The sequence below is a fragment of the Calliphora vicina genome, chromosome 1 (genome assembly GCF_958450345.1).
Source record: "Calliphora vicina chromosome 1, idCalVici1.1, whole genome shotgun sequence".
Classification (NCBI taxonomy): domain Eukaryota; kingdom Metazoa; phylum Arthropoda; class Insecta; order Diptera; family Calliphoridae; genus Calliphora; species Calliphora vicina.
This window is the reverse complement of record NC_088780.1, coordinates 63,064,156-63,086,227: the sequence shown is the minus strand read 5'-3', so window position 1 is coordinate 63,086,227 and position 22,072 is coordinate 63,064,156. Positions and strand designations below refer to the sequence as shown.

The 22,072-nt window shown below is 29.3% G+C and overlaps 1 protein-coding gene across 3 annotated transcripts in view; it reads left to right on the top strand.

Annotated features, from left to right (window-relative positions):
• Window positions 1-20,773, top strand: part of stac (C2 and C2B_Munc13-like domain-containing protein staccato) — a 116,155-nt gene extending 95,382 nt beyond the window's left edge. For all 3 annotated transcript variants that reach the window (XM_065514875.1, XM_065514883.1, XM_065514889.1), the window contains exons 11-13: window positions 1,978-2,147; window positions 3,899-4,077; window positions 17,760-20,773. In XM_065514875.1, the coding sequence (XP_065370947.1) occupies window positions 1,978-2,147; window positions 3,899-4,077; window positions 17,760-17,851 (441 nt within the window). In that variant the 3' untranslated portion in view covers window positions 17,852-20,773. The remainder of the gene's footprint in view (window positions 1-1,977; window positions 2,148-3,898; window positions 4,078-17,759) is intronic.
• Window positions 20,774-22,072: the final 1,299 nt, after the last annotated feature.

Sequence of the window (22,072 nt, the reverse complement as noted above, 5' to 3'; positions counted from 1 at the left end):
AAACCAGTCCAGAAACAGATAGGCGGATCGTCCTTATGGTTAAAAAAGACCCTTTCATATCATCGAAAGCTATTTCTGCGGAGCTATGTAACGAAATCAGTCCACAAACAGTTCGTCGTCGTCTTTTACAAGCTAAATTGCCGGGAAGAATTGCCAGAAAAGTGCCACTAATGCGCCAAAAAAATATCAAGACAAGATTAGAATTTGCTAAAGAGCACTTACAATGGTCCGGGTGTGAAGGCGAAAAAAAATGGAGAAATATTTTATGGAGCGACGAAACAAAAATAAATTTGTTTGGAAACGACTGCCAAAGAAATGTATGCCGACCAAAAGGAAAAGAATTCCACGTTAAATTTACAAAAAAGACGGTAAAACATGGCGGGGGAAACATAATGGTTTGGGGTTGCTTTTCATGGAATGGTGTTGGTCCGATATTCCGAATAGAAGATACCATGAATGCTAGTGGGTATAGAGACATATTGGAAAACGTAATGCTTCCATATGCATCGGAAAATATGCCATTAATATGGACATTCCAGCAGGACAACGACCCAAAACATAGTTCAAGATTAGTTAAAAACTGGTTCTTGGAGAATGACGTACCTGTTTTAAGCTGGCCCAGCCAATCCCCTGATTTAAACCCAATAGAAAACTTGTGGAGTGAATTAAAGATAAGGCTTTCGAAGGAAGTTTTCAAAAATAAAGACGATTTATGGGAGAAAACGCAAAAAATATGGTACGAGATTCCATTGGAGAAGTGTCAGAACTTGATATCCAGTATGCCCAGAAGAGTGGAGAAAGTTTTACAAAACAAAGGTGGATATACTGGATACTAGCTTTACTTTAATAATAAACTAATTTTTTTAAGATAAAATTTATTAGCTTTTGTTTAATAAGAATTTTTAAAAATGTATCTATTATTATGAGCACCAAATTTTTCGAAATTTAAGAAATTTAATTTACTTTATAATATTTATTATTAATTATGAAATATTTTGTTTTTGTTTTTTACTCTCCTTTTAACTATAAATAAAAATCGACTGAATTTTTTTTATAATTTTACAATATACCATTATTTTTTTTCGTTTTTAAAAAATAAATTTTGGTGTATCTATTATTTTGAGCAGATGTGTACATATCGCTCATTTGCTGCAACAACGTCATAACTCAAAATCCGGGTGTTTTGAACTGAGTAATACAATATGCGCCGTTCCAAGGCGAATTTATACAAGGTGGTGGTAGTTCTACAAAAACAACAAATGGTCTTAACAAATGTCAAAAAACAGAAATTAAAAATTAAACAAATATGTATTAAAACTAAATATAGTGTAGATAATTGAATAGTGAGGGCTTTACTTATTTATGCAAAATATAAATATTTTGTTAATTAGCTTAGAATATGTAGATATTGAAGTATAAAAACAAGCTTTGAGAGGTGTTAGAACCAAACAAGCGAAAAAAGAGTAATCAGCTGATTGACTGACTCCACCTTGTATAAATTCGCCTTGCGCCGTTCTTTAATCTTTCATATAGTTTTATCAGTTTTGAATAAAGTCAATTATTTTTTGTATGAGAGTGTTTTTTTGTTGTAAACATCAAAATGAAAATTCATGTTTTCTCGTATATTTAACAAGTACAAATTTGGGTTAAACACAGATTAGAAAAATATTTGTATCAACTATTCAAAGGTTTTATTTCAGAAATCACATGATTTGTTGAAAATTTATTTAAGAAATAGTAAAATTTCATAAAACATTCAAAGTCGTTTTTCTCGAAACGACTTTTTTTTTAATTATGATGTTATTGCAGCAAATGAGCGATATGTATATTTGTTTGTTTTATTGATTTGAATTTCCATACAAAAATAAGCCGTTTTTTTTGTATGATTAGCGACGATATACTTTTGTACACATATTTTATTTGAATTGTTTACAAATTGATTCACGTACATATAATTTATCTTCATTAATTTTGCAGTTGGAAATTATGAATGCTAGGGATCTAGTTCCAATGGACTCAAATGGATCTTGTGATTCGTTTGTAAAAGCACACTTTCTTCCAACTAATCGATTTCTGGGAGTTCCGGCTGTGAAGACTGCTGTTCATAACAAGACTCGTTATCCACTTTACGATGAACAATTCACAATGTAAGTTCGTACAACAAAAACAAATTATTTATTTTATTCGACCTTGTTGTGGTTTCGAAAACAAAATATGTTATTTTTTTTTTAGTTTTGCCTTAAGATTAAATGTCAAGCTATTAAAGCTATATGACAGAATATTCTACAGTTATGCAATTTACTATGCAATTTTGATTTCGAGTTACAATGGTGATCCACCATGTTATTCTTCACTAATGATTTATGTATGTTCCGTAGGGTGGCCCTTAATGAACAAAAGTTGGATTTTTGTCAGTCTTATCCCACAGTTTGGTGAACATTGGTAAAAAAAAATCATCCTGAAAAAATATTAGATTAATCGGTTGGGGTTAAGAAGCCCCCTGAAGTTTTGAGATGCATTTATAAGGGGAAAAAATGCAATTTTTCAGTTTTTGTAAAAATATTGCCATTAAAACATTATTTTTGCAATTTAATTTAAAAGAATTGAAATGTGTACGTAATTGTCGTTCGAATAAGATATAAAAAAAGAGATATTGGTTAAAAAATGTTAAATTTATTAAAAATTCCCCAGGACATTATCGTGTCTCAGACCACTAGAACAAGAAATGTATGAACAAAATTGACATATTTTGAGAAATATTAAAATAAAAGCACATTTTTACTTAAAATATATCCATATTTACTTGTATATGAGTTTTTATCTTCGTAGGTCACCGTTAGCCTATTCGCAGGTATGACCAATAAAATTTTAACTGCATTTTCAAATTTTTAAAAATTTTCTTAAACAAATTTCATTTTTTTTTTAACATCACATTGGGATTTATTGAGAATATAATAGGGAATAAAAATATGAAAAGGTATGACAATTTATATTTTGCGATTTTCGAGAAAAACTAATTTGTTGGCCATATTTTGGCTGTAAGGAAATTGAATGATTTCAATTTCCTTACTGTTATGCATTTTAAGTAAAACCTATCCAGAATATTATGGTCCACGTAATTTTGAATATAGTCTGAATGTTTTACTAAAATCGGAAAAAGGTCAAAAATCGTGAAGGTCAAATGTCAAAATTTTCAATATTTGGAATTTCTCATGGACAAATAGCGAAATGTTATTTTTTGTCCCATTTTGATGAAACTTAAGAAAAAATAACATGAAGTCTAGTATTTATAATAACAGCACAAAAATGGAAATTAACCCTAAATGACACTGGGATTAAAATGACACCCAACTTTTAAAATTTTTTTTATGCCTCCACCAGAATTTCTTCAATTGTGTATTTGGCTCTCAAAATATGCAATTTTTTACTTTTTTTTTGCAAAATCTAACATTTTTTAAAATGGGCCCTTTTTTTAAATTTTTTTTCGCTCAAAAGAAAGCTTGGCTCTATTCCTTTAAGACAAGTATTCAAAAAATTTACTGAATACTGATTTTTTTTTTCAGTAATCAGTAAAAATTTACTGGTAATGAAAATTATATTTCATTACCAGTAAGCATTTACTGATTACTGAAACTCTTACTGCAGTAGAAAAGTAATCCAGTATGCCCATTTATGGAATCGGGAGTCAGTAAACTGCATCAATGTAAGAGGAATTAACTGAGGTATTGAGCATGTATGGCAAATATTTATCGTATGTATGCAAATTTGTTTTGCGTAGTCGTCAGTTGTTTATAAAGTCACACGAAAGTGACTTCTATTACGAGGTTTATTAATTTTTAAAACATACATATTTTACTGTATAAAAAAACTAATACAACTATTTTCTTTTGTCTTATAGAAAATTAACTGATGATCAACGTAAACAACAAAATAGTCTGATAGTGTTTAGCATTAAAGATAAGGATTTGTTTGGCATGACCAGTCAATATATTGCCGAGTGTTATATAACATTTGCCGACTTATTGGGCAATGAGAACGAACAAATTCATATGGAACTTTCAAGGCCGGAATATACAGGTTTGTATAAACATAACTGTCCAATTCACAACATAATTGGTCGATTCACAACGTATCCTATCATGTCATAATGTTCTAATATTTCACGATTCGGCGGTTGGCTTCGATAACGCAATAAACATAGTAGTATTATTTACGGCATTTTTAGCTTGAAAGGCAATAACAACATTTTCAACCCATTGTGAAATATTACAACATTATGACAATATGACTTGATAGGATCCCTTGTGAATCGACCAAATGTATTACCTGATTTGTTGTACATATCTTCGTTAGCTTATTTTTTTGCATTAAAAATTATCAATTCAAACAACAAGTAAGAAAGTTTACCCTACACCGAGAATAAGTGTAAATCATGGACTGATTGCAAATTTAATAGCATGATTTCTGAGCTTATACAACCTATTTGAGTTAAACTTTATCTCGATATTAATACTTGTAGAATATTTGTGCATGTTAATGTGATTTCCAGAAGATTTCTATGGGAGCTATGTCTATGGGCCGATTCTCATATAGATAGCATATGTATATGGGGCATTTCATGTCAAGAGAACCATTTTTTGAAATCGATTTCTTCCGATCGGGATGAAATTTGTACCAAGGTTAGTTCTATTGGATAGTAACTCAGACACAATTTCTCAACAAGATCGGTCGAGAACTCTCCGAGTTAGAGGGGGTAAAAGTTTGAAATTGTTTTTTCTTATCCATGTAACTTATTACCTATTGTTCTTAGCAAAATGTGTCCCAAATAGTTTAGATACCTCTTTCTTCAATCTTTCGAAAAAAAATATTGTTACGAAATTGTACTTGAATTCAAATATAACGATTTTAACGGCTGATTTAAAAGTAGCATAAAGCTTTCAAATAGCAGTGCTGTAATAGTAAACTGTAACATATCTGTGGGCATTGTTAACATTGAATAAAAGCTTTCAGTTGACCATCGTAAGTATGGCAACGCTGTTTGCTGCGACCGTATATTCGAATTCGAATATTCAGTTAAAGAACATTGTAGAAAGTACACCACAGATGGCGTATGTATTAGAAAGCTCTAGACAGTTAAAGAGCAATCTAGAGTGCAGATGGCAGTGTTATAAATAGTGGCAGAGGTTGCAGTCGTTAGTGAGTTTATCAGAGACGCTATTCGAATAAACATCAACTGAGTGCCTTAAAGTGGGCTGTGGTTTTCAAGTGAATTCGTGTACATTATAAAGTGTGTCTGTATTTCTGCGAATTTATAAATGTGTATAAAAAACATTGAGTGACTATTTAATTATGTGGTTGTTGTACATTTTAAAGAAATAAAGAGTTGTTACAATTTTCAAACTACTAAACGGCTTTTATTTGCAATCAAAAGTATCCGGTTTATTTAAAGGAAATAAACAAACGTTTTGAAAAGGTTAAAACGTAACAATATTTAAAATTTTTAATAATTTTTTTCCGAAATCAAAAACTTTTTTGACAAAACTTTTATTTTGATAGATATCAAACTCGCGTCCCACTAAGCGACCAAATAGGTCTTAAAGGAAAATATCTAAGCTTTATTTTCAGAGAGAAAAAAGGGCCCATTTTTTAAAAAAAAAGTCAAAAAAGTTTTTGATTTCGGAAAAAAAATCTTAAAAAATTTTAATTTTGTTTGGAATATTTTGTTTGAAAGATTGGAGAAATAGCTATCTAAACTATTTGGGACACATTTTGCTAAGAACAATAGGTAATAAGTTACATGGATGAGAAAAATCACATGTTTGGCCAAAATGTCAAATTTTTACCCCCTATACCTCAGAAAGTTCTTGACCGATCTTATTGAAAAATTGTGTCTGAATTACTATCCAATAGGTTAACCTCGGTACAAATTTCATCCCGATTGGAAGACATCGTTTTTAAAAGTTGGCTCACTTGACGTGAAATCCCCTATATATTTAAAAAATTCATGTTTTTAAATAATTTAATATAAAAATTAAACATGTTTATATCCATAGGGTAACATAGAGACGAGACCTAATTGTCAAAAATCTAATTCTGTTGTCAAAAATATGTTACCCCCTGTCTATACTTGACAAATATTCATCATAACCATTAATGACATTTGTGGTCAAGACAAAGTTGTCTGAGCAAAAGCACTAACAATTGTGTCATAACGAAGCAACAATACTAATAAATGGAGACTATACTTGATAATTTTTTATCTTGATAACCATTTTGACGTTTACCATGATACAAATTTATTAGGTATAGACAGGGGGTTAATCAATGTATTTGTTGTTATGTTTCTAGCCTTTACCAAGAGTGCTGCACAGTGGTTTAGAAACTTTATTTTTGGAAATAATTTGGTACCTTGGGAACTATTGGAGATATTGTTCACATCCCAGCAAAAACTTTACTTACCTAGTAAGCCAGCAAGTATAATTGGAGCAAAGCGATAACTACTTATTATTTGACTGAAACACTACTTACCGTTTTTCGAGATTTTTAAAAAATTCAGGGGTCAAGCTTACAAATGTACTTACAATCAGTTGAGAAATAAGTAGTAAATTCACAACAAGAATATGTAGCTAAAAAAAAAACACAAAAAATATTGCCTTGTGTGGGAATCGAACAGTCACATTATTTGCTTGTGTTTGATAGTCAAGCTGCTAACTCACTGCTCCATGTACGAGTTATTTTATTGGAAGTTAACAATAGTTTTAAAAATTAATGGCTTTGACAGGTGGCGAACCACTAACCTCCCGTTTTCCAGTCAAACACACTAGATAGCTGTGCTAAATGCAAAAGTTCATTACCAGCCTGTATAAAAATAAGTACTTATTCTAGTAAATAAAATAATGTGCTGGGTAACCACCACTCCTTACAAAAGAATGCATGAAATAACTAGTTGTCATTACAAAAATTCACAAAATTTTTGCTGGGATGGTTTGAGCTGAGGTGTTTTCGATTTGATTTACGTTTGTTCAGCTTCCTAACTCTAATGGAGGCCTGTACGTAGCCCCTCAAAGTTGGTCACCTCGGGTCTCAAATTTTTTAAAAAAATCCATTTATTATCCGAATGAGCTAAAATGAGCTTGAGAAGATCGACAAAAACTACGCTTACCAGTGTAGGTTATCTCTATTAGTTGAAGAGATATTCAGGTTTATTGATTAATTTTTTTTAATTGTGCTCGATCTTTTTATGGTTTTTAAGATATGGCGGGCCTACGGAGGGTCGAAATTTATTTTTAAAATATCAGCTATATTGGCGATAAAATCTATATAAATAAAAATCAAATGTCGTTCGATGGTAATTGCATCAGTAGAGAACGGCGGGACCGATTTAGACAAATTTTTTTTTATAATGTTGGTCATAATTCAACTTAGGTTTTTACGGAATGAAAAATTGACCACACCCACTTTTACGCCCACTTTTTCGATTTATCTAAAATCGGAAAACGGCTACACCAATTTGGATAATTTTTTGTTTAAATGTTCACAGTAATCCAATTTAAGTTTCTACTGAAAGAAAAATTGACCGCGCCAATTTTGTTTCAGTGGAAACTTTTTTTTACAGAAATGAAAATTGTACACGTCCACTAATACGCCCACTTATTAAATACATCTGCAAAATACATCGATCTGTGATCACTTATATTTCTGACCAAAAATCTATTTTTTATATAAAAACTCAAAATATCAAAATTCGCTAATAACTTGGCCAATAAGCGTTTAATCAAGAAAAGGAGCATGATCTGTGATCACTCATATTTCTGGTCAAAAAATGATTTTTTTTTATATAAAAACTCAAAATATGTAAAATCGTTAGTAACTTGGCCAATAAGCGTTTAATCAAGTAAAGGAGCTCGATCTGTGATCACCAGGGAAACCGGAAATATGCTCTAAAAAAAGCGTTTTAGGCGCTTTAAATATGCAGTAAAAACTTTAAAATATGCTCTTAAAAAAACAAACTTTTACATAATTTTTAACCAAAAAAAATTTACTTCAATTTTCAAATAAAAATCGTTGTCTATTGGATCTGAAAACATTTTTGTACATAGAAAATGTTCTTTCGACATCAACTGATGTTACAGGAGCAAATTTAAAAGACAATATTTCTTTAACACTTAGAACGGTTAAGTTTGAATTAGAACTAAAATTTGATATTTAGATGGAGCTATTATTAAAATAGTGCTTATTTTATATTAAAACAAGTAAGAGAGCTATATTCGGCTGTGCCGAATCTTATATAAACTTCACCTAATTATACTTCAAAATAAAAAATTTAAATATTTTTAGGTGAACAAAATTTTTTTTTCAGTTTTTTAATTTTTTGGAAAAAAAATTTTTTCGAATTGTTTTTTTAAATTTAAAAAAAAAATCTGTTTTTAAAATTTTTTTTTTTGGTGAAAAGCCATATATTTTTCAATTTTGAATTTTAAACAAAGGAAGTAAAAACCTGTAACACAACAGCGAAAAATAAGTAAGACAAAATTTGTTTTTGATAAACTCAAAATATGCTATTAAACAGTAAAATATGCTCTAAAAACGCAAAATATGACATAAATATGCTCTTAAAACAAATATATGTAAAAATATGTATTTAAGAGTAAAATATGCAAAAATATGCACTAACAAATCGATGCCAAAATTCTTAAATAGTTCTGAAACGTGTAAATATCTTATCCATGTGCTCATTAGACTCACCAGAAAAAACATGCATTTGCATATTTTGGTTTCCCTGGTGATCACTCATATTTCTTACCAAAAATCTATTTTTTATATAAAAACTCAAAATATCTAAATTCGCTAATAACTTGCCCAATAAGCGTTTAATCAAAAAAAGGACCTCGATCTGTGATCACTTATATATCTGACCAAAAATCGGTTTTTTATATAAAAACTGAAAATATCTAAATTCGCTAATAACTTGGCCAAGAAGCGTTTAATCAGGAAAAGGAGCTCGATCTGTGATCACTCATATTTCTGAACAAAAATCGTTTTTTTATATAAAAACTCAAAATATCTAAATTCGCTAATAACTTGGCCAATAAGCGTTTAATCAAGAAAAGCATCTCGATCTGTGATCACTCAAAAACTCAAAATATCTAAATTCGCTAATTACTTCGCCAATAAGAGTTTAATCAAGAAAAGGAGCTTGATCTGTGATGACTTATATTTCTGACCAAAAATCGGTTTTTTATCCAAAAACTCAAAATATCTAAATTCGCTAATAACTTGGCAAATAAGCGTTTAATCAAGAAAAGCTGCTTGATCTGTGATCACTAATATTTCTGACCAAAAATTTATTTTTTATATAAAAACTCAAAATATCTAAATTCGCTAATAACTTGGCCAATAAACGTTTAATCAAGAAAAGGAGCTCGATCTGTGATCACTCATATTTCTGAACAAAAGTCAATTTTTTAAAGGAGCTCGATCTGTGATCATATTTTTGAACAAAAATTGTTTTTTTATATAAAAACTCAAAATATGTACATTGATTTACATATATTCTGTTGTTGCAAGACTTAGGTTTTTGACAACAAACTTAGATTCTTTGTCTCTCAGTAGCGCTTCTATGTATATTTTATTCTATGGCCTAATGAATAAAAATTATCATTCAACAATACGTTTTTTTTTTATTTTTAACTATTTTTACCCATTTCAAACCGCTTCTCACAAATTCACAATTTTTTTTTAATTTGGACAGGACAACTCACATTGGTATGAGAAAAAAATGATGGAAATAAATCTGTAACTTCTAAACCCTTAGTCCGATTTGAATGAAATTTCACAAATCTACAACATACAAATCTTCTCGTAAAAAACCGGAAGCTCGATTTTGATTTTAGAACCATGGTTTCTTCTGAAAAAGTTCATAGAATTTTCCGTAGATTACGAATTTGCTATACGCTTTACCACGTTTTTTGGGCCCGAACAAATTGACCCACCCTAATGTACATATATATCAAATAAAGAATGAATGGTTTAAAAATCATGGCTAAGTCCAAATTTAAAAAAATTTAAAAAGGCGATTTTTCGCAATTTTTTTGAGAAAAAAGTAATTTTATTCATTTTAAGTTATCTAAACAATTTCTAAGAGGATGTATAATGAATTTTTACTTTTTGAAAAGCTAACTTTACATCAAATATTTTAAATGAAAAAAAATTTATAATTTTTGATACCGATGGGACCAGGTCCATTCAAAAAACGCCTATTTTTCTGTAAAAAAAAATATCCCCTGGTATGGATATTATAGCCAAAAAACGAAAATATCCCAGTTTTGGAATTTTTCAATACTTTTTTGGGAATTGCGGGATTCCTTTCATTACAAATTTGTTTTTATTTTACCATTTTCAATAAAGGAATCTATATAAGTGTAAACTTTCATTACAAAATATTCATAAATAAAAATTTTATTTCAATTTGAAAAATTTGTATCTATGCAAAAACTCAATAAAAAGCATTTTTTGTCATATTTTTCAAAAAAGTATTCCATGAATTTTTTAATTGTCTAAAGATATATATATTATTGAAAAGTAAAAATCCTCTATCCGTTGATATATAACATGTCTACCTTATGTTTTTTACGTGGCAAATTAATTAAGGAAAACTTAACAACTAGCAGATAATTTACCTAACATAGAAATTCATAAAAAAGTATGTTGCCTACATAACAACATTTTTATGAATGTAAATAACAGTGCTAGGTAAATTCTCAGCGAGTTGTTAGGTTTTCCCTAATTAGTTTGCCACGTAAAAAACATGTGGTAGACATGTTATACATATATCAATGGATAGAGGATTTTGTCTACTTTCCAATAATGTATATAACTTTTGACAATGAACAAATTCATGGAATACTTTTTTGAAAAATATGACAAAAAAAGCTTTTTAATGAGTTTTGGTATAGATACAAATTTTTCAAATTGAAATAAAATTTTTATTTATCAATATTTTTTTTATTGAAAATCGAAAAATGAAACCAAATTTTAAAATTTGTAATCAGGAATTTTTGCTCTAAAGTTGAATTTTACATAAAAAATAGGCATTTTTTGAATGGACCTGGTCCCCTCGGTATCAAAAATTATAATTTTTGTTCATTTAAAATATTTGATGTAAAGTTAGCTTTTCAAAAAGTACAAATTCATTATACATCCTCTTAGAAATTTTTTAGATAACTTAAAAAGAATAAAAGTACTTTTTCCCCAAAAAATTGCGAAAAATCGCCTTTTTTATTTTTTTTTAAATTCAAATGCATGTAACTTTGGACTCAGCCGTGATTTTTAACCAATTCTTTGTTTATTTGATATATACATCTGTTGTTAATCCTATAAAAAGTGGAGAAAATCGGGAAATATTTGGAACCGCGGTCATCAAAAAACTGAAGTAGGGTGGGTAAAAATGTTGAAAATTTAATTTTCAAATGTGAATATCTCCTAAGCTATAAAAGATAATTGATAGCTACGACGAGGTTTTATGTAGTGCTCGATGAGAAGATTCTATATATGTTTTTTCACAAACGAAGAAATATTTAATAGAATAATTTTTAAAATTTAACATACCCGAGGTGTCCTACTTTAGGTTCCCGCTCGTGGTGGGATCATGAGGTCCGAGTTCAAAACTTAAACTCGCCAACACTTCCTCTTTGCGAATGTGAAATTTCGTTTAAATTGGACTAAGGGTTTAGAAGTTACAGATTTATTTCCATTTTTTTTTTCTCATACCACTGTGCAACGTCTGCCGGGTCAGCTAGTTTTAACCCTTTCAGACATTAAATGGAATTAGTTGAGATAGAACACTGAAAATGTCAGTGTAAGCTAATTTGAGGCAGCTAATTAAGAATATGAAGTCAACTTACAGGTAAATCGTCACACATGCCTGCCAGGTGAGGTCAAATTTATTGGGCGAATTTTCTTAAAGGACATGTATCTCATAAACATATTTTAAAAAATTAATGTAATTAATTGCAATTAATACACAAATATTTAAACTAATACTAAATTAATACTTAAACGCTTTTTTGGAGTTTAAAATAATGTAATTATCATTTTAAACAAGCACCGAATATTGCTATGTCTAACACATACTTATAGAACGCTAACGTACGTACTTATGAAAATAACTTAATTTAACAAAAACCAATGAAAAATTTGATATTTAAATCACATATATATGTATATACAATCAAGAAAACACTCTTTTGATAACGCTATTAACTGTAAAAATATATCCAATTACTATTTTAGTAAAATTGTTTTTATGCTAAATTCCCAATTTTTAGTTTGATAAATTCACTGAAATTTATTGTTGGGGGATAAGCTAGTTCCTATGCGCATTTCACTGGTTGCCAGCGTTGCCACTCATAAAATATTTTTCCTACCAAATTTCAGATTAAAAACTACCAAAACCTACCAAAACCAACCAAATTTTAAATATTTCTGAAATACTATTTGGATTCCTTTCAAAATCAAATAGTTAAATTAAAATTATATTATTGCTGCTATAGCATTACCCTGAGGATGAATATTATTTAATTACAGTACAATCATAAATATGTCACATCTAAAAATTGTGTGTGAATCGTTTTATAATTGACCATAAGCCCCATATAAGGCCCATTTCTAAAACTTATTTTAAGTAGCATAAAACTGTTGGTATCAATTTATTTATGTAATCTAAAAAAAGGAACTTCAAAAGTGAAATTATTCTATGGCGTAGCGCAAAGTTTTACTCCTCTGGGATGTGTCAAAAACTGGCTTCACTCAGAAAATTAGTTTTGCATTGCCGGCCTTCGGCCAGGCGCTATGGTTTTTTCCTCTGGGGTGTATCAAAAACAGGCTTCGCTCAGAAAAGTTTTTTGCATTGCAGGCCTTCGGCCGGGCGCTAAGGTTTTCTCCTCTGTGGTGTATCAAAAACTGGTCTCGCTCAGAAAAGTATTTTGCTTTGCCGGCCTTCGATCGTGCGCTAAGGTTTTCTCCTCCGGGGTGTATCAAAATCTTAGCGCCCGGCCGAAGGCCTGCAATGCAAAAAACTTTTCTGAGCGAAGCCAGTTTTTGATACACCCCAGAGGTAAAAACTTTAGCGCCCGTCCGAAAGCCGGCAATGCAAAACAAATTTTCTGAGTGAAGACAGTTTTTGATATTTATGGGTTCTGCTTTTGCAAAGTAAAACTCAACAAATATGAAATAACTCCCAATACAGTGAAATAACTCCTAATTCCCACAATAATATGAAATAAAACCCAACAAAAATTTCATTGGGAGTTATTGCATTATGAAATAATTCCCAACAAAAAATTATGAAATAACTCCCTATGCGTTAGGAGTTGTTTCATAATGAAATAAGTCCTAAGTTGTATGAAAAATTTGTTGGGTGTTATTTCATTTTTTCGTGGGGAGTTATTTCATTTGGGAGTTATTTCACGGTACCGTATAATACGTTAAAAGTTTTAGTATTGCAAGGCCTTTGGCATTTTATGAACTGAACACTACTAAATTTGTACATATTTACTTGACTAAACTAAAAATTTAAGATAATTCTGTCTTCATATTTTATAAATAATTTTATTATTTTGGATTAACATAGTTTTTTTGTTAAGTTTTTTGTTAATTTGTTCTTAAAAATACGTATTCAAAAAACCTACCAAAAAGCGACAAAAATCGGAACAAACCAACCAAACTACCAAAAGTCAATTTGTTAACTTAAAACTACCAATTTTGGTCCAATTTGGACCAAAGCGGCAACGCTGCTGGTTGCTTAGGCCAGATCATCAGGAAACCTTTTCCCAAAAGGCTTTAGAAAAACTAAAGATATTATACAAATAAAACTATAGAGTGTTTGAGAATTACAGACACTCAAGCTTTATTTGTAAAAATATCAAAGCTTAAACAAAACACCAACAATAAACCGCGATTTATCTTTTCTTACATTTCCTTACTACAATTGGTAGGTTTCTTGCCGACACAAACTGTAGTGTGTAAGTGAGTAAAGAAAAATCAAAATAAAGCGAGTTGCCAGTTTAGTCTTAATGCACAAGCAACTTGCAAATTTATCGTTAAAATGTTATTCGGGTATACAAAATTAGTATTTTAGTAAAATTGTTTTTATGCTAAATTCCCAATTTTGAGTTTGATAAATTTACTGAAATTTATTGTTGGGGGATAAGCTAGTTCCTATGGGGGATAAGCTAGTTCCAATTACGTCAACGCTACATGACTTTAAAAGGAAAAATCCAAATGTCCAATATATTGGAAAAAATGTCTGAAAGGACTAAATAAAATAAAAAAAATTTGCTAACAGTTATCTCTTCCCTATAAAAAGTTACACGCATCTAAATTGGAACTTGTAAAAAGGGCCGAATTTTTTAAGTTTTTTCCCAAAAAAGCCCATATATTTTTTCTTTTGTAGAAAAAAAATTTCTTCGGGACTATATAGAATTCTTATATGATCCGGAAAGATAACTTAATGCAAATGCATGTAAGGATAAATTTGGCTCACTTATGCGGACATATCACCACCCAGTCCTATCCAAACTTGGCCAATTTAAAAAAAAAATTCGGTTTGAGTAAAAAATTCTAAAAAGGAAAAGCACCGATCCACGAAAAAGCTCCATATTTGTATAACCCCATATGTTTCTTAAATACCTACTAAGTATTTTTACTATCACACGGTAAATAACGTCACAGTAGGCACTTTTCTAAAAAAACTCAGATTTTGAAACACATTTTCCCCGTTTTAGGAATTTCGGTATTTGAAAATATAAAATTTAAGAAATTCTAATGCCATTGATTTAAGGACATAAAAAGATCGAGCAAAATTAAAAAATATAAATCAATAAACCTCAATATCTCTTCAACGAATAGAGATAACCTACACTTGTAAGCGTATTTTTTCTTCTCAAGGACATTCGGATCATAAATGGAGTTTTGGTGGTTTTTTTAAAAAATTTGAGACCCGAGGTGACCAGCTTTGACGGGCTACGTACTTAGCCCCATTAGCGCTAGGAAGCGTATGTAAATCAACTCAAAAACACCTTAGCTGAAACCATGTGAAATTTCGTAATAATATCTTCAATAGTTCCCAAGATACCGAATTATTTCCAAAAAAAAAAATTTTTAAACCACTTTGTGCCGTAATATGTCAGTAATATATCTGTGGTCATAAGCAATAACCACCTAAGTCGACTTAAGAAAGATTTGAGTTATATATGCTACATTATTCTGTTCATAGAACTCTATGTATACGTGAAATCCCTACCTTCCTAACTTTCTTATTTAAAAAGTTATTAATTAGAAACATATTGGCTTAAGTCCTAAGGAAGACTGTTGCATTTACAATAAGCGCCAAAATATACTTAAGAAAACATTCAATTATATTTTATTTTGTTTAAATAGCTTATAATGACTTTAGTTGTTATTGTATATTTTTCACGAAATAAATTTTCATAAATAAGAGTGCTGTTATAAGAGCCAAACTAAAGATAAGCGATTATTGCAAATTGGCTTAATTACTTCTCATGTCAATTTTTAAATATGTAATAACAGCTTAACTCAACATATGCCAAGCAAAAATCAAAACACTTATTTTCAACAAACGCCTAATCAGACATTAGCATTTTCAATTTAGTATTTCTGAGTTGCATTAAGCGATGATATTTATTTTTATTAAATATTTCTCTAATAAATAAAACTTTCGTTATAGTTTTTCATTTTTGCATTGTGGGGGTAAGAATCTTTGATTCTGCATTATACTTTTTCTAATACACTCTTTTATTTTTTCAGAAACGCTTTTATAAATAAAAATAGCTTTTTCTCAAAAACATGTTTTTTGAATTAGGCGGTTATTGCTTGTGACCACAGATATCTTTATTAATTTTAAAACAATTTTAAAAAGTTTTTAATAAAGGTTTATGGAAATGCGTCCAGTAACTGCTTGTATACGATTTATATTTTTATTAATATTGGCCCATAATCATAGTCAGAAATAAAGTATATTTTAATAGAAATAAAGTCGTCTTTACTTAAGAGTGGACTTTAGGTCTACCATAGACAAGTTAAAGTATATTTTTGACGTTAAAGTCGACTGTAAATATAAAACAAGCTGAAGCTGTTATTAACTCATTTAACAACAGCATCAGCTGTTCTTCGCCATGTTACAAAAATTTGGCAGAGATTTTGCAATTATTGAACAGTTATCAATAAAATTAGTACCAAAATATTCTAAATATGATATTAATCATATCTTTTCCATTTTTCCACCACAAAAAACTTTTTTTCTTTAGTTGTCCCGGTTACTTTTATTGTTTACCTTTTTTGGTTTTTGTTTTAATATTCTATGTCAGCTGTTCAACGGTGCCACTTGTCTGTATTTTGTTGTATATTGTATGAAAACATTTTCTACATTTGAGGTGGCACCCAGTTAAAGTCGATTCAATTTAAAACATACTTTAATTTTGACTATAGTTGGGAAATAATATAAAGCGGGTTTTTAATTTAAAGTTGTTTTTAAGAAGAACCGACTTTAGTGTTTGACTATGATTATGGGCCATTATCTTGGCAGACAGATTTTTTCCTAAAATCTTAATAACATTTTTCATTTTGAGGCATTACATTTTTATATTTGTGAATTATATGAAAACCTTGATGTAAATCGCCATTCGCACTTAGCATTTGGCAAATCGCTATTTGCCAAAATATTTGTTAAATTTTATTTGGATTCCAAAATTTTTAAAAGATTTATGTTCGTTTAAATGATTTAAAGAAGTTGACCTTATATGAAAATAGCGTAAACAAAAAACAGCTGTCACATTTGGATAATTACAATTAGAAAAATTATGTGTGTCAAGATTTAATATTAGATGGAACGGGCAGTACCACGGAAACAGCAACATGGGAGTTGTTAGTACACATGGTATAGATTTAAAAAAACATTCTGTGAAAAAAATCCGTTGATCCATTGGGTTTTTCCATAGTGGTCCGAAAAATATTATCTATGACAGTTCCTATCCAACTTAATCCTTTTAGCGCTTTGTACAGTGTTTGAAGCTTTACGAATTTCACCCACAAAAAGGACTTTAGTAGATCAGAATTTTTATTTTTTCCGTAATTTTTAAACAATTTTGCACCACAAAAATCCTCCAATATTTTCCAGGTCTTACAAATCATTGCCCAGCAAAGTTTTCGTATAGCATCTTCGTAAACCATTTCAAGTTGAGACAAATCTATTTAATTTATAGTTTCATTTCTCTTTTTGTATTTTAAAACATTTTTCTAAAAATGTACTCCTCTGAAAATTTGAAGTCCTTTTAAAAGGAAACAGGATCACGAAATGAAAAACTGAGACTAGGAAACTGAAATCGGAACACAAACGAAGAAATAGTATCATTTTTAAAATTGACCATTCCCGAGGTATCCTACTTTGGGGACCCTTGGCCCAGCTCCTGGTGGGCTCATGTGGCACAGATTAAAAACTTAAATCATCATCACTCATGTGAAATTTCATTCAAATCGGACTAAGGGTTTAGAAGTTACAGATTTATTTCCCTCTTTTTTTTCTCATACCACTGTGTGACGTAAAACAATTTTAGTTAGAAATGTTGGCATTTTAATACTAACTTCCACCTACTTTTTTGGTTTAGCAATTTAATAAAAGTTTCATTTTTCAAATAAACACATTTTTTTATTATATGAATTTTAATAATTTTATTTTTTTTCAGATTCCGATACCATCAGAGCCCTAGAATATCGCCAAGGTGACAAGCAGGCAAAAGATTTTTTGAAAAAACTTAAGAATAAATCGTACTCATGAGAGTTAGTTAAACACCTTAAGCGTGTTGTATTCAATTCTTCTCATAATAAAATGGACAATAACAAAACTAATTCATAAAACATATTGCTTATTGACGATAAGAGTGTCACTACTCAAAAATTCCGATACTTGAACTGAATACTAGAAAAAAATACTTTTATTAAACTTGTTCATAAAATTCAATCCATTTACTCAAACTCACATTATTTTCAGTATAACATGAATCGAAATCTGTGTGTTTTCATGTTTATTTAATTGTTGAACATTAAATTTAATATCAATTAAATAAAACTCATATAAATATCTGATATGATTTTCAGCAATGACCTTTTTGCGCCAATCACCGATATGTACCTACTCGTGCATATTATACAAATCGTCGTTGCGCCAACCATAAGTCTTATGTGTTTTTTTTTCTTTTTAATTTTCATCCAAATTATTTTCTAATATGGTTCCAAAGTTATTAAAGGTATTTATATATATTTTACATAACTTTCATTTTAAACAATAAATTGTTATTTTACTCTCCTGAAAAGTGGCTTAAAAACACATATGACTTTTTGTGAGCGCATCGACGATTTACATACATATTTACAACATATTCATAAATAATTCACTTACGCACATACTTTCAATCATACACAAATACACTCAGGTATCGTATTATGCGATAGATGCGTCCCAAATCGCATAAATTGAATTCGCATAAAACGATACACTAGCTTCATATAAAAACTACTGATTCGGTCCAAAATTCTGAAAAACCGTATAAATTCAAATTTTAATTAAAAAACCAAACCAAAATCGCATAAAAAAGATCAACAAAAATATATTTATTTCATTTACTTAAACAGTGAAAACAAAACACGTTAAAAAAAAAACACAAATATAATTTAATTCATTAATTACAGAAAAAACAGAAAATTATCCAAAAAATAAGCTAAAACATTTTTTAAGGAAATTCTGTAAATATGTATGATTAATCTGAATCACTGAATAATTGTCGGCATCGTTATGGAATTAGTTTAACGTCACTTTCATCACTAGATAATATAATCATATTGTAAATTTTACATGAAAATTATATTTTACAATGTAAAATATCATTTTCATCACTAGAATTTAAAAAAAAAACATATAAAATTTTAAAATCTGTTAAAATTCTAAAAAAAATCGTTGATTTAAAAATCGCATAAATTTGAATCCGCATAAAACGAGACCTGAGTGTATTTGTATTGTAAACTAATAATGTGAAAATTATTGACTAAAAGAGTCATTACTAGGGGGCGGATTTATATGTAAATGTATGTTTTTTTCTCGAACGTTCAAATACCATGTAGACTAATTACACTATACAACACCAACAAAAATTACAATAAGAATGTGCCAGAGTTGGGAAACTTTAACCCGCCCTCAAATGAAATTCAGATGTAAACTTTCAAAACGCCGATACACGTGTCTTTTTTTTGGTCTCTTCTATCAAAATTTATTGGTCGGACCTTATAATTTTGGAAAAAATTTGATTTTGTTGTATAGTGTTATCTTATCTATCCGAATCACACATTTTACTGTAAAATGGCATCGATTTCCTAGGGTATATTTTTGATAATGCATATTAATAAGCGTATTTTCCCAATTTGTAATAAAAATATAATATTTTGCTTTCGATGGAAAATATATTGTCCCAATTAGTTATAGAAATAGCATCCAAAAGATGCGTGTTAATGGTCTGAATATTAAAAACTGTATATTTTTCATACAAACGTTGTGAACTAACTTCTATCGACATTTAGAAATGGACATTAGTTTCTCTATCAGACATTGAAAATTACATTTCAAAGTATTTGGTTTTTTGTTTTAATAGGTATCAGCAATTTATTAATTCTAGCTTTTTTTTCGTTGTGGTTTCACATTCGTGGTTGGATTCTATTTTAGAGTACAATCAATATTTTGATGATTTTAAAATCTATGTCACTTGATAAAGGCTCAGAAGATTAATTAAGTATTAATCCTAACATAACCATCGTTTGCACAGCAATAAGAAATGTCGAATAGATTTAAACACAAAATGTAAATGCATATTTTTAGAATTTTTAGGTCACATTTTGATTGTTTTGAAGCATATTTTTCAATAATAAATGCATGAAAATCCGCCTCCTAGTCATTACTAATTAAGAGTACATAAAAGTATGTATGTGTATAAGAACTTTAATAAAATTGTAATTTATGAACTAGATTTTGTATCAGGAAAAATAAATCCGTCTAAAAATTCAATACAACATTTACAACGAAATATTTGGAGACAGAACGATGAAAAAATAAAATTAAAATCTCTACTAAATTTAAAAAAAAAAAAAAACATTTCCACTTAGTAGACTTCAAATTGTTTATTTGGAACCATGGTACAATCAATTACCAGGTAGAATTGTTAAACAGAGTTTTCAATGTTCACCCCTAAAACTTCAAGCTATGTATTTAATGACTTTACTTTTTTTTTAAACTTGTTACCGCGGTTCAAACTTATTTAAAAAAAATTAGTTTTTCTTCAATTATTAATAAATCGATATTTGAAAATAAATTTTTTGTAGCAAAAATTTAAATAAAATTTTTTTTAGACATTTACTTTTGTTTGTCGTTATAGGGAATGTATAATTGAGAACATACTTTATAATAATTGTACCTTGTTAGTTCTGCCATGATTTGGAACTAATTTAAAAAAAAAAACAAAAACTTAAAAAGGTAAAGTTTAAAACATACCGCATAATCATTAAAAAAATTAATTTTAAGCATTTACATATTAAGGAAATTCAAAATTAAATTATAGTTCTTTGGAAATATTTATTATTTATGTAAAAATAAAATATATGCACAGTTGTATTAAAAATATTTATAATAAACTAATATTAAACATGTAATCATAAATTATTTATTTTAATGTACAATAGTGTGTCCCAAAACAAGTTTTTTTTCTTATTTTCATGGGTGATCAAGCATAATATGATTTTCGGAAGTGGACCTTATATGGGAGCTATGACTAATTCTGGACCGAAAAATCTGAAAAAATTCTCAAAAATACTCTACCCTATAAGCTTTCAAATTATGCTTGAGCCCCAACAATTTTTTTTTTGTGACACGCTAATGTACAATGGCAATGTTGGGGGTATTGCAGCTCTAATCATTTTACTTTCACTTAATATATTGGTAAACATTTTGTTTTTCATTATTTATCGCATAACTGAATTTATTGGTACTACTGCTCTCAAATAGTGCAACATCTTTAATCACAAGCAGGACAGCAGGCCAAAAAAATAAAAATCTTGTATAATGATATCAATGACCAAAAAGAAATAAAAATCGTTCATAATGGTTATTGAAGACCAAAAAAATAAAAATCTTTTATAAAGACCGAAATAATATTGGTTATTTTTAACTATTATACAGAGACCATTTTTAAAAATTCTTGATAAACAATTATTTCAGGATTTTTTCCAATATTGGTTATAACTAGGGTTGCCAACCGGGCTGGACTTGGCTGGATTGTCCAGCTTTTTTGATGCCTGTCCAGTTAAAATTGAATTTGTCCAGCTAAATAGAAATTTTGGACAATAATATCCATAATTTTTTTTTTTTTCATTTTCATTTATTTATTGTATCTTCATTATTTAATGAACTAACAATAAGTGGTACAAATCTTATATCTAATAATTATTATTTAATAAGTCCAGCCAGTGCCGGACGAAAAATTTTGTATTCATGGTTGTTTTGGTTAAATTGGCATTCTTCCTTCTAGATTAGGTCTGCTGTGTCCCTCCTTCTTAATCGAGTGTGGCCACGGTTAACTAATATGTTGCGGGATAATGGGTTTGGGTGAATTTCAAGCTTTTTTAAATATTTTTGTGCATTCTTCGTGATCTCAGTTTTTACAAGGGGCACGTTTACATCTTTGTGTATATTCGCATTTTTTATATACCAGAGGGTAACTGTGATCATTCCTAGAAACTTGTTTTGGCGTCTTTGGATCTTTTCTACATTTGACGCTGAGGCCGTGCCCCATAACTGTATGCCATAACACCATATCGGTTTTATGATCATGTTATAAATTCATGTTATAATTCGATTCATATTGTTTAATATGATATAGATCAGTTCTAGTTCAGTTCGGACGTGTTTATTTTTACTCCGAGTTAACTCGTTATTTTAATGTATCTATCGGAAAATAAA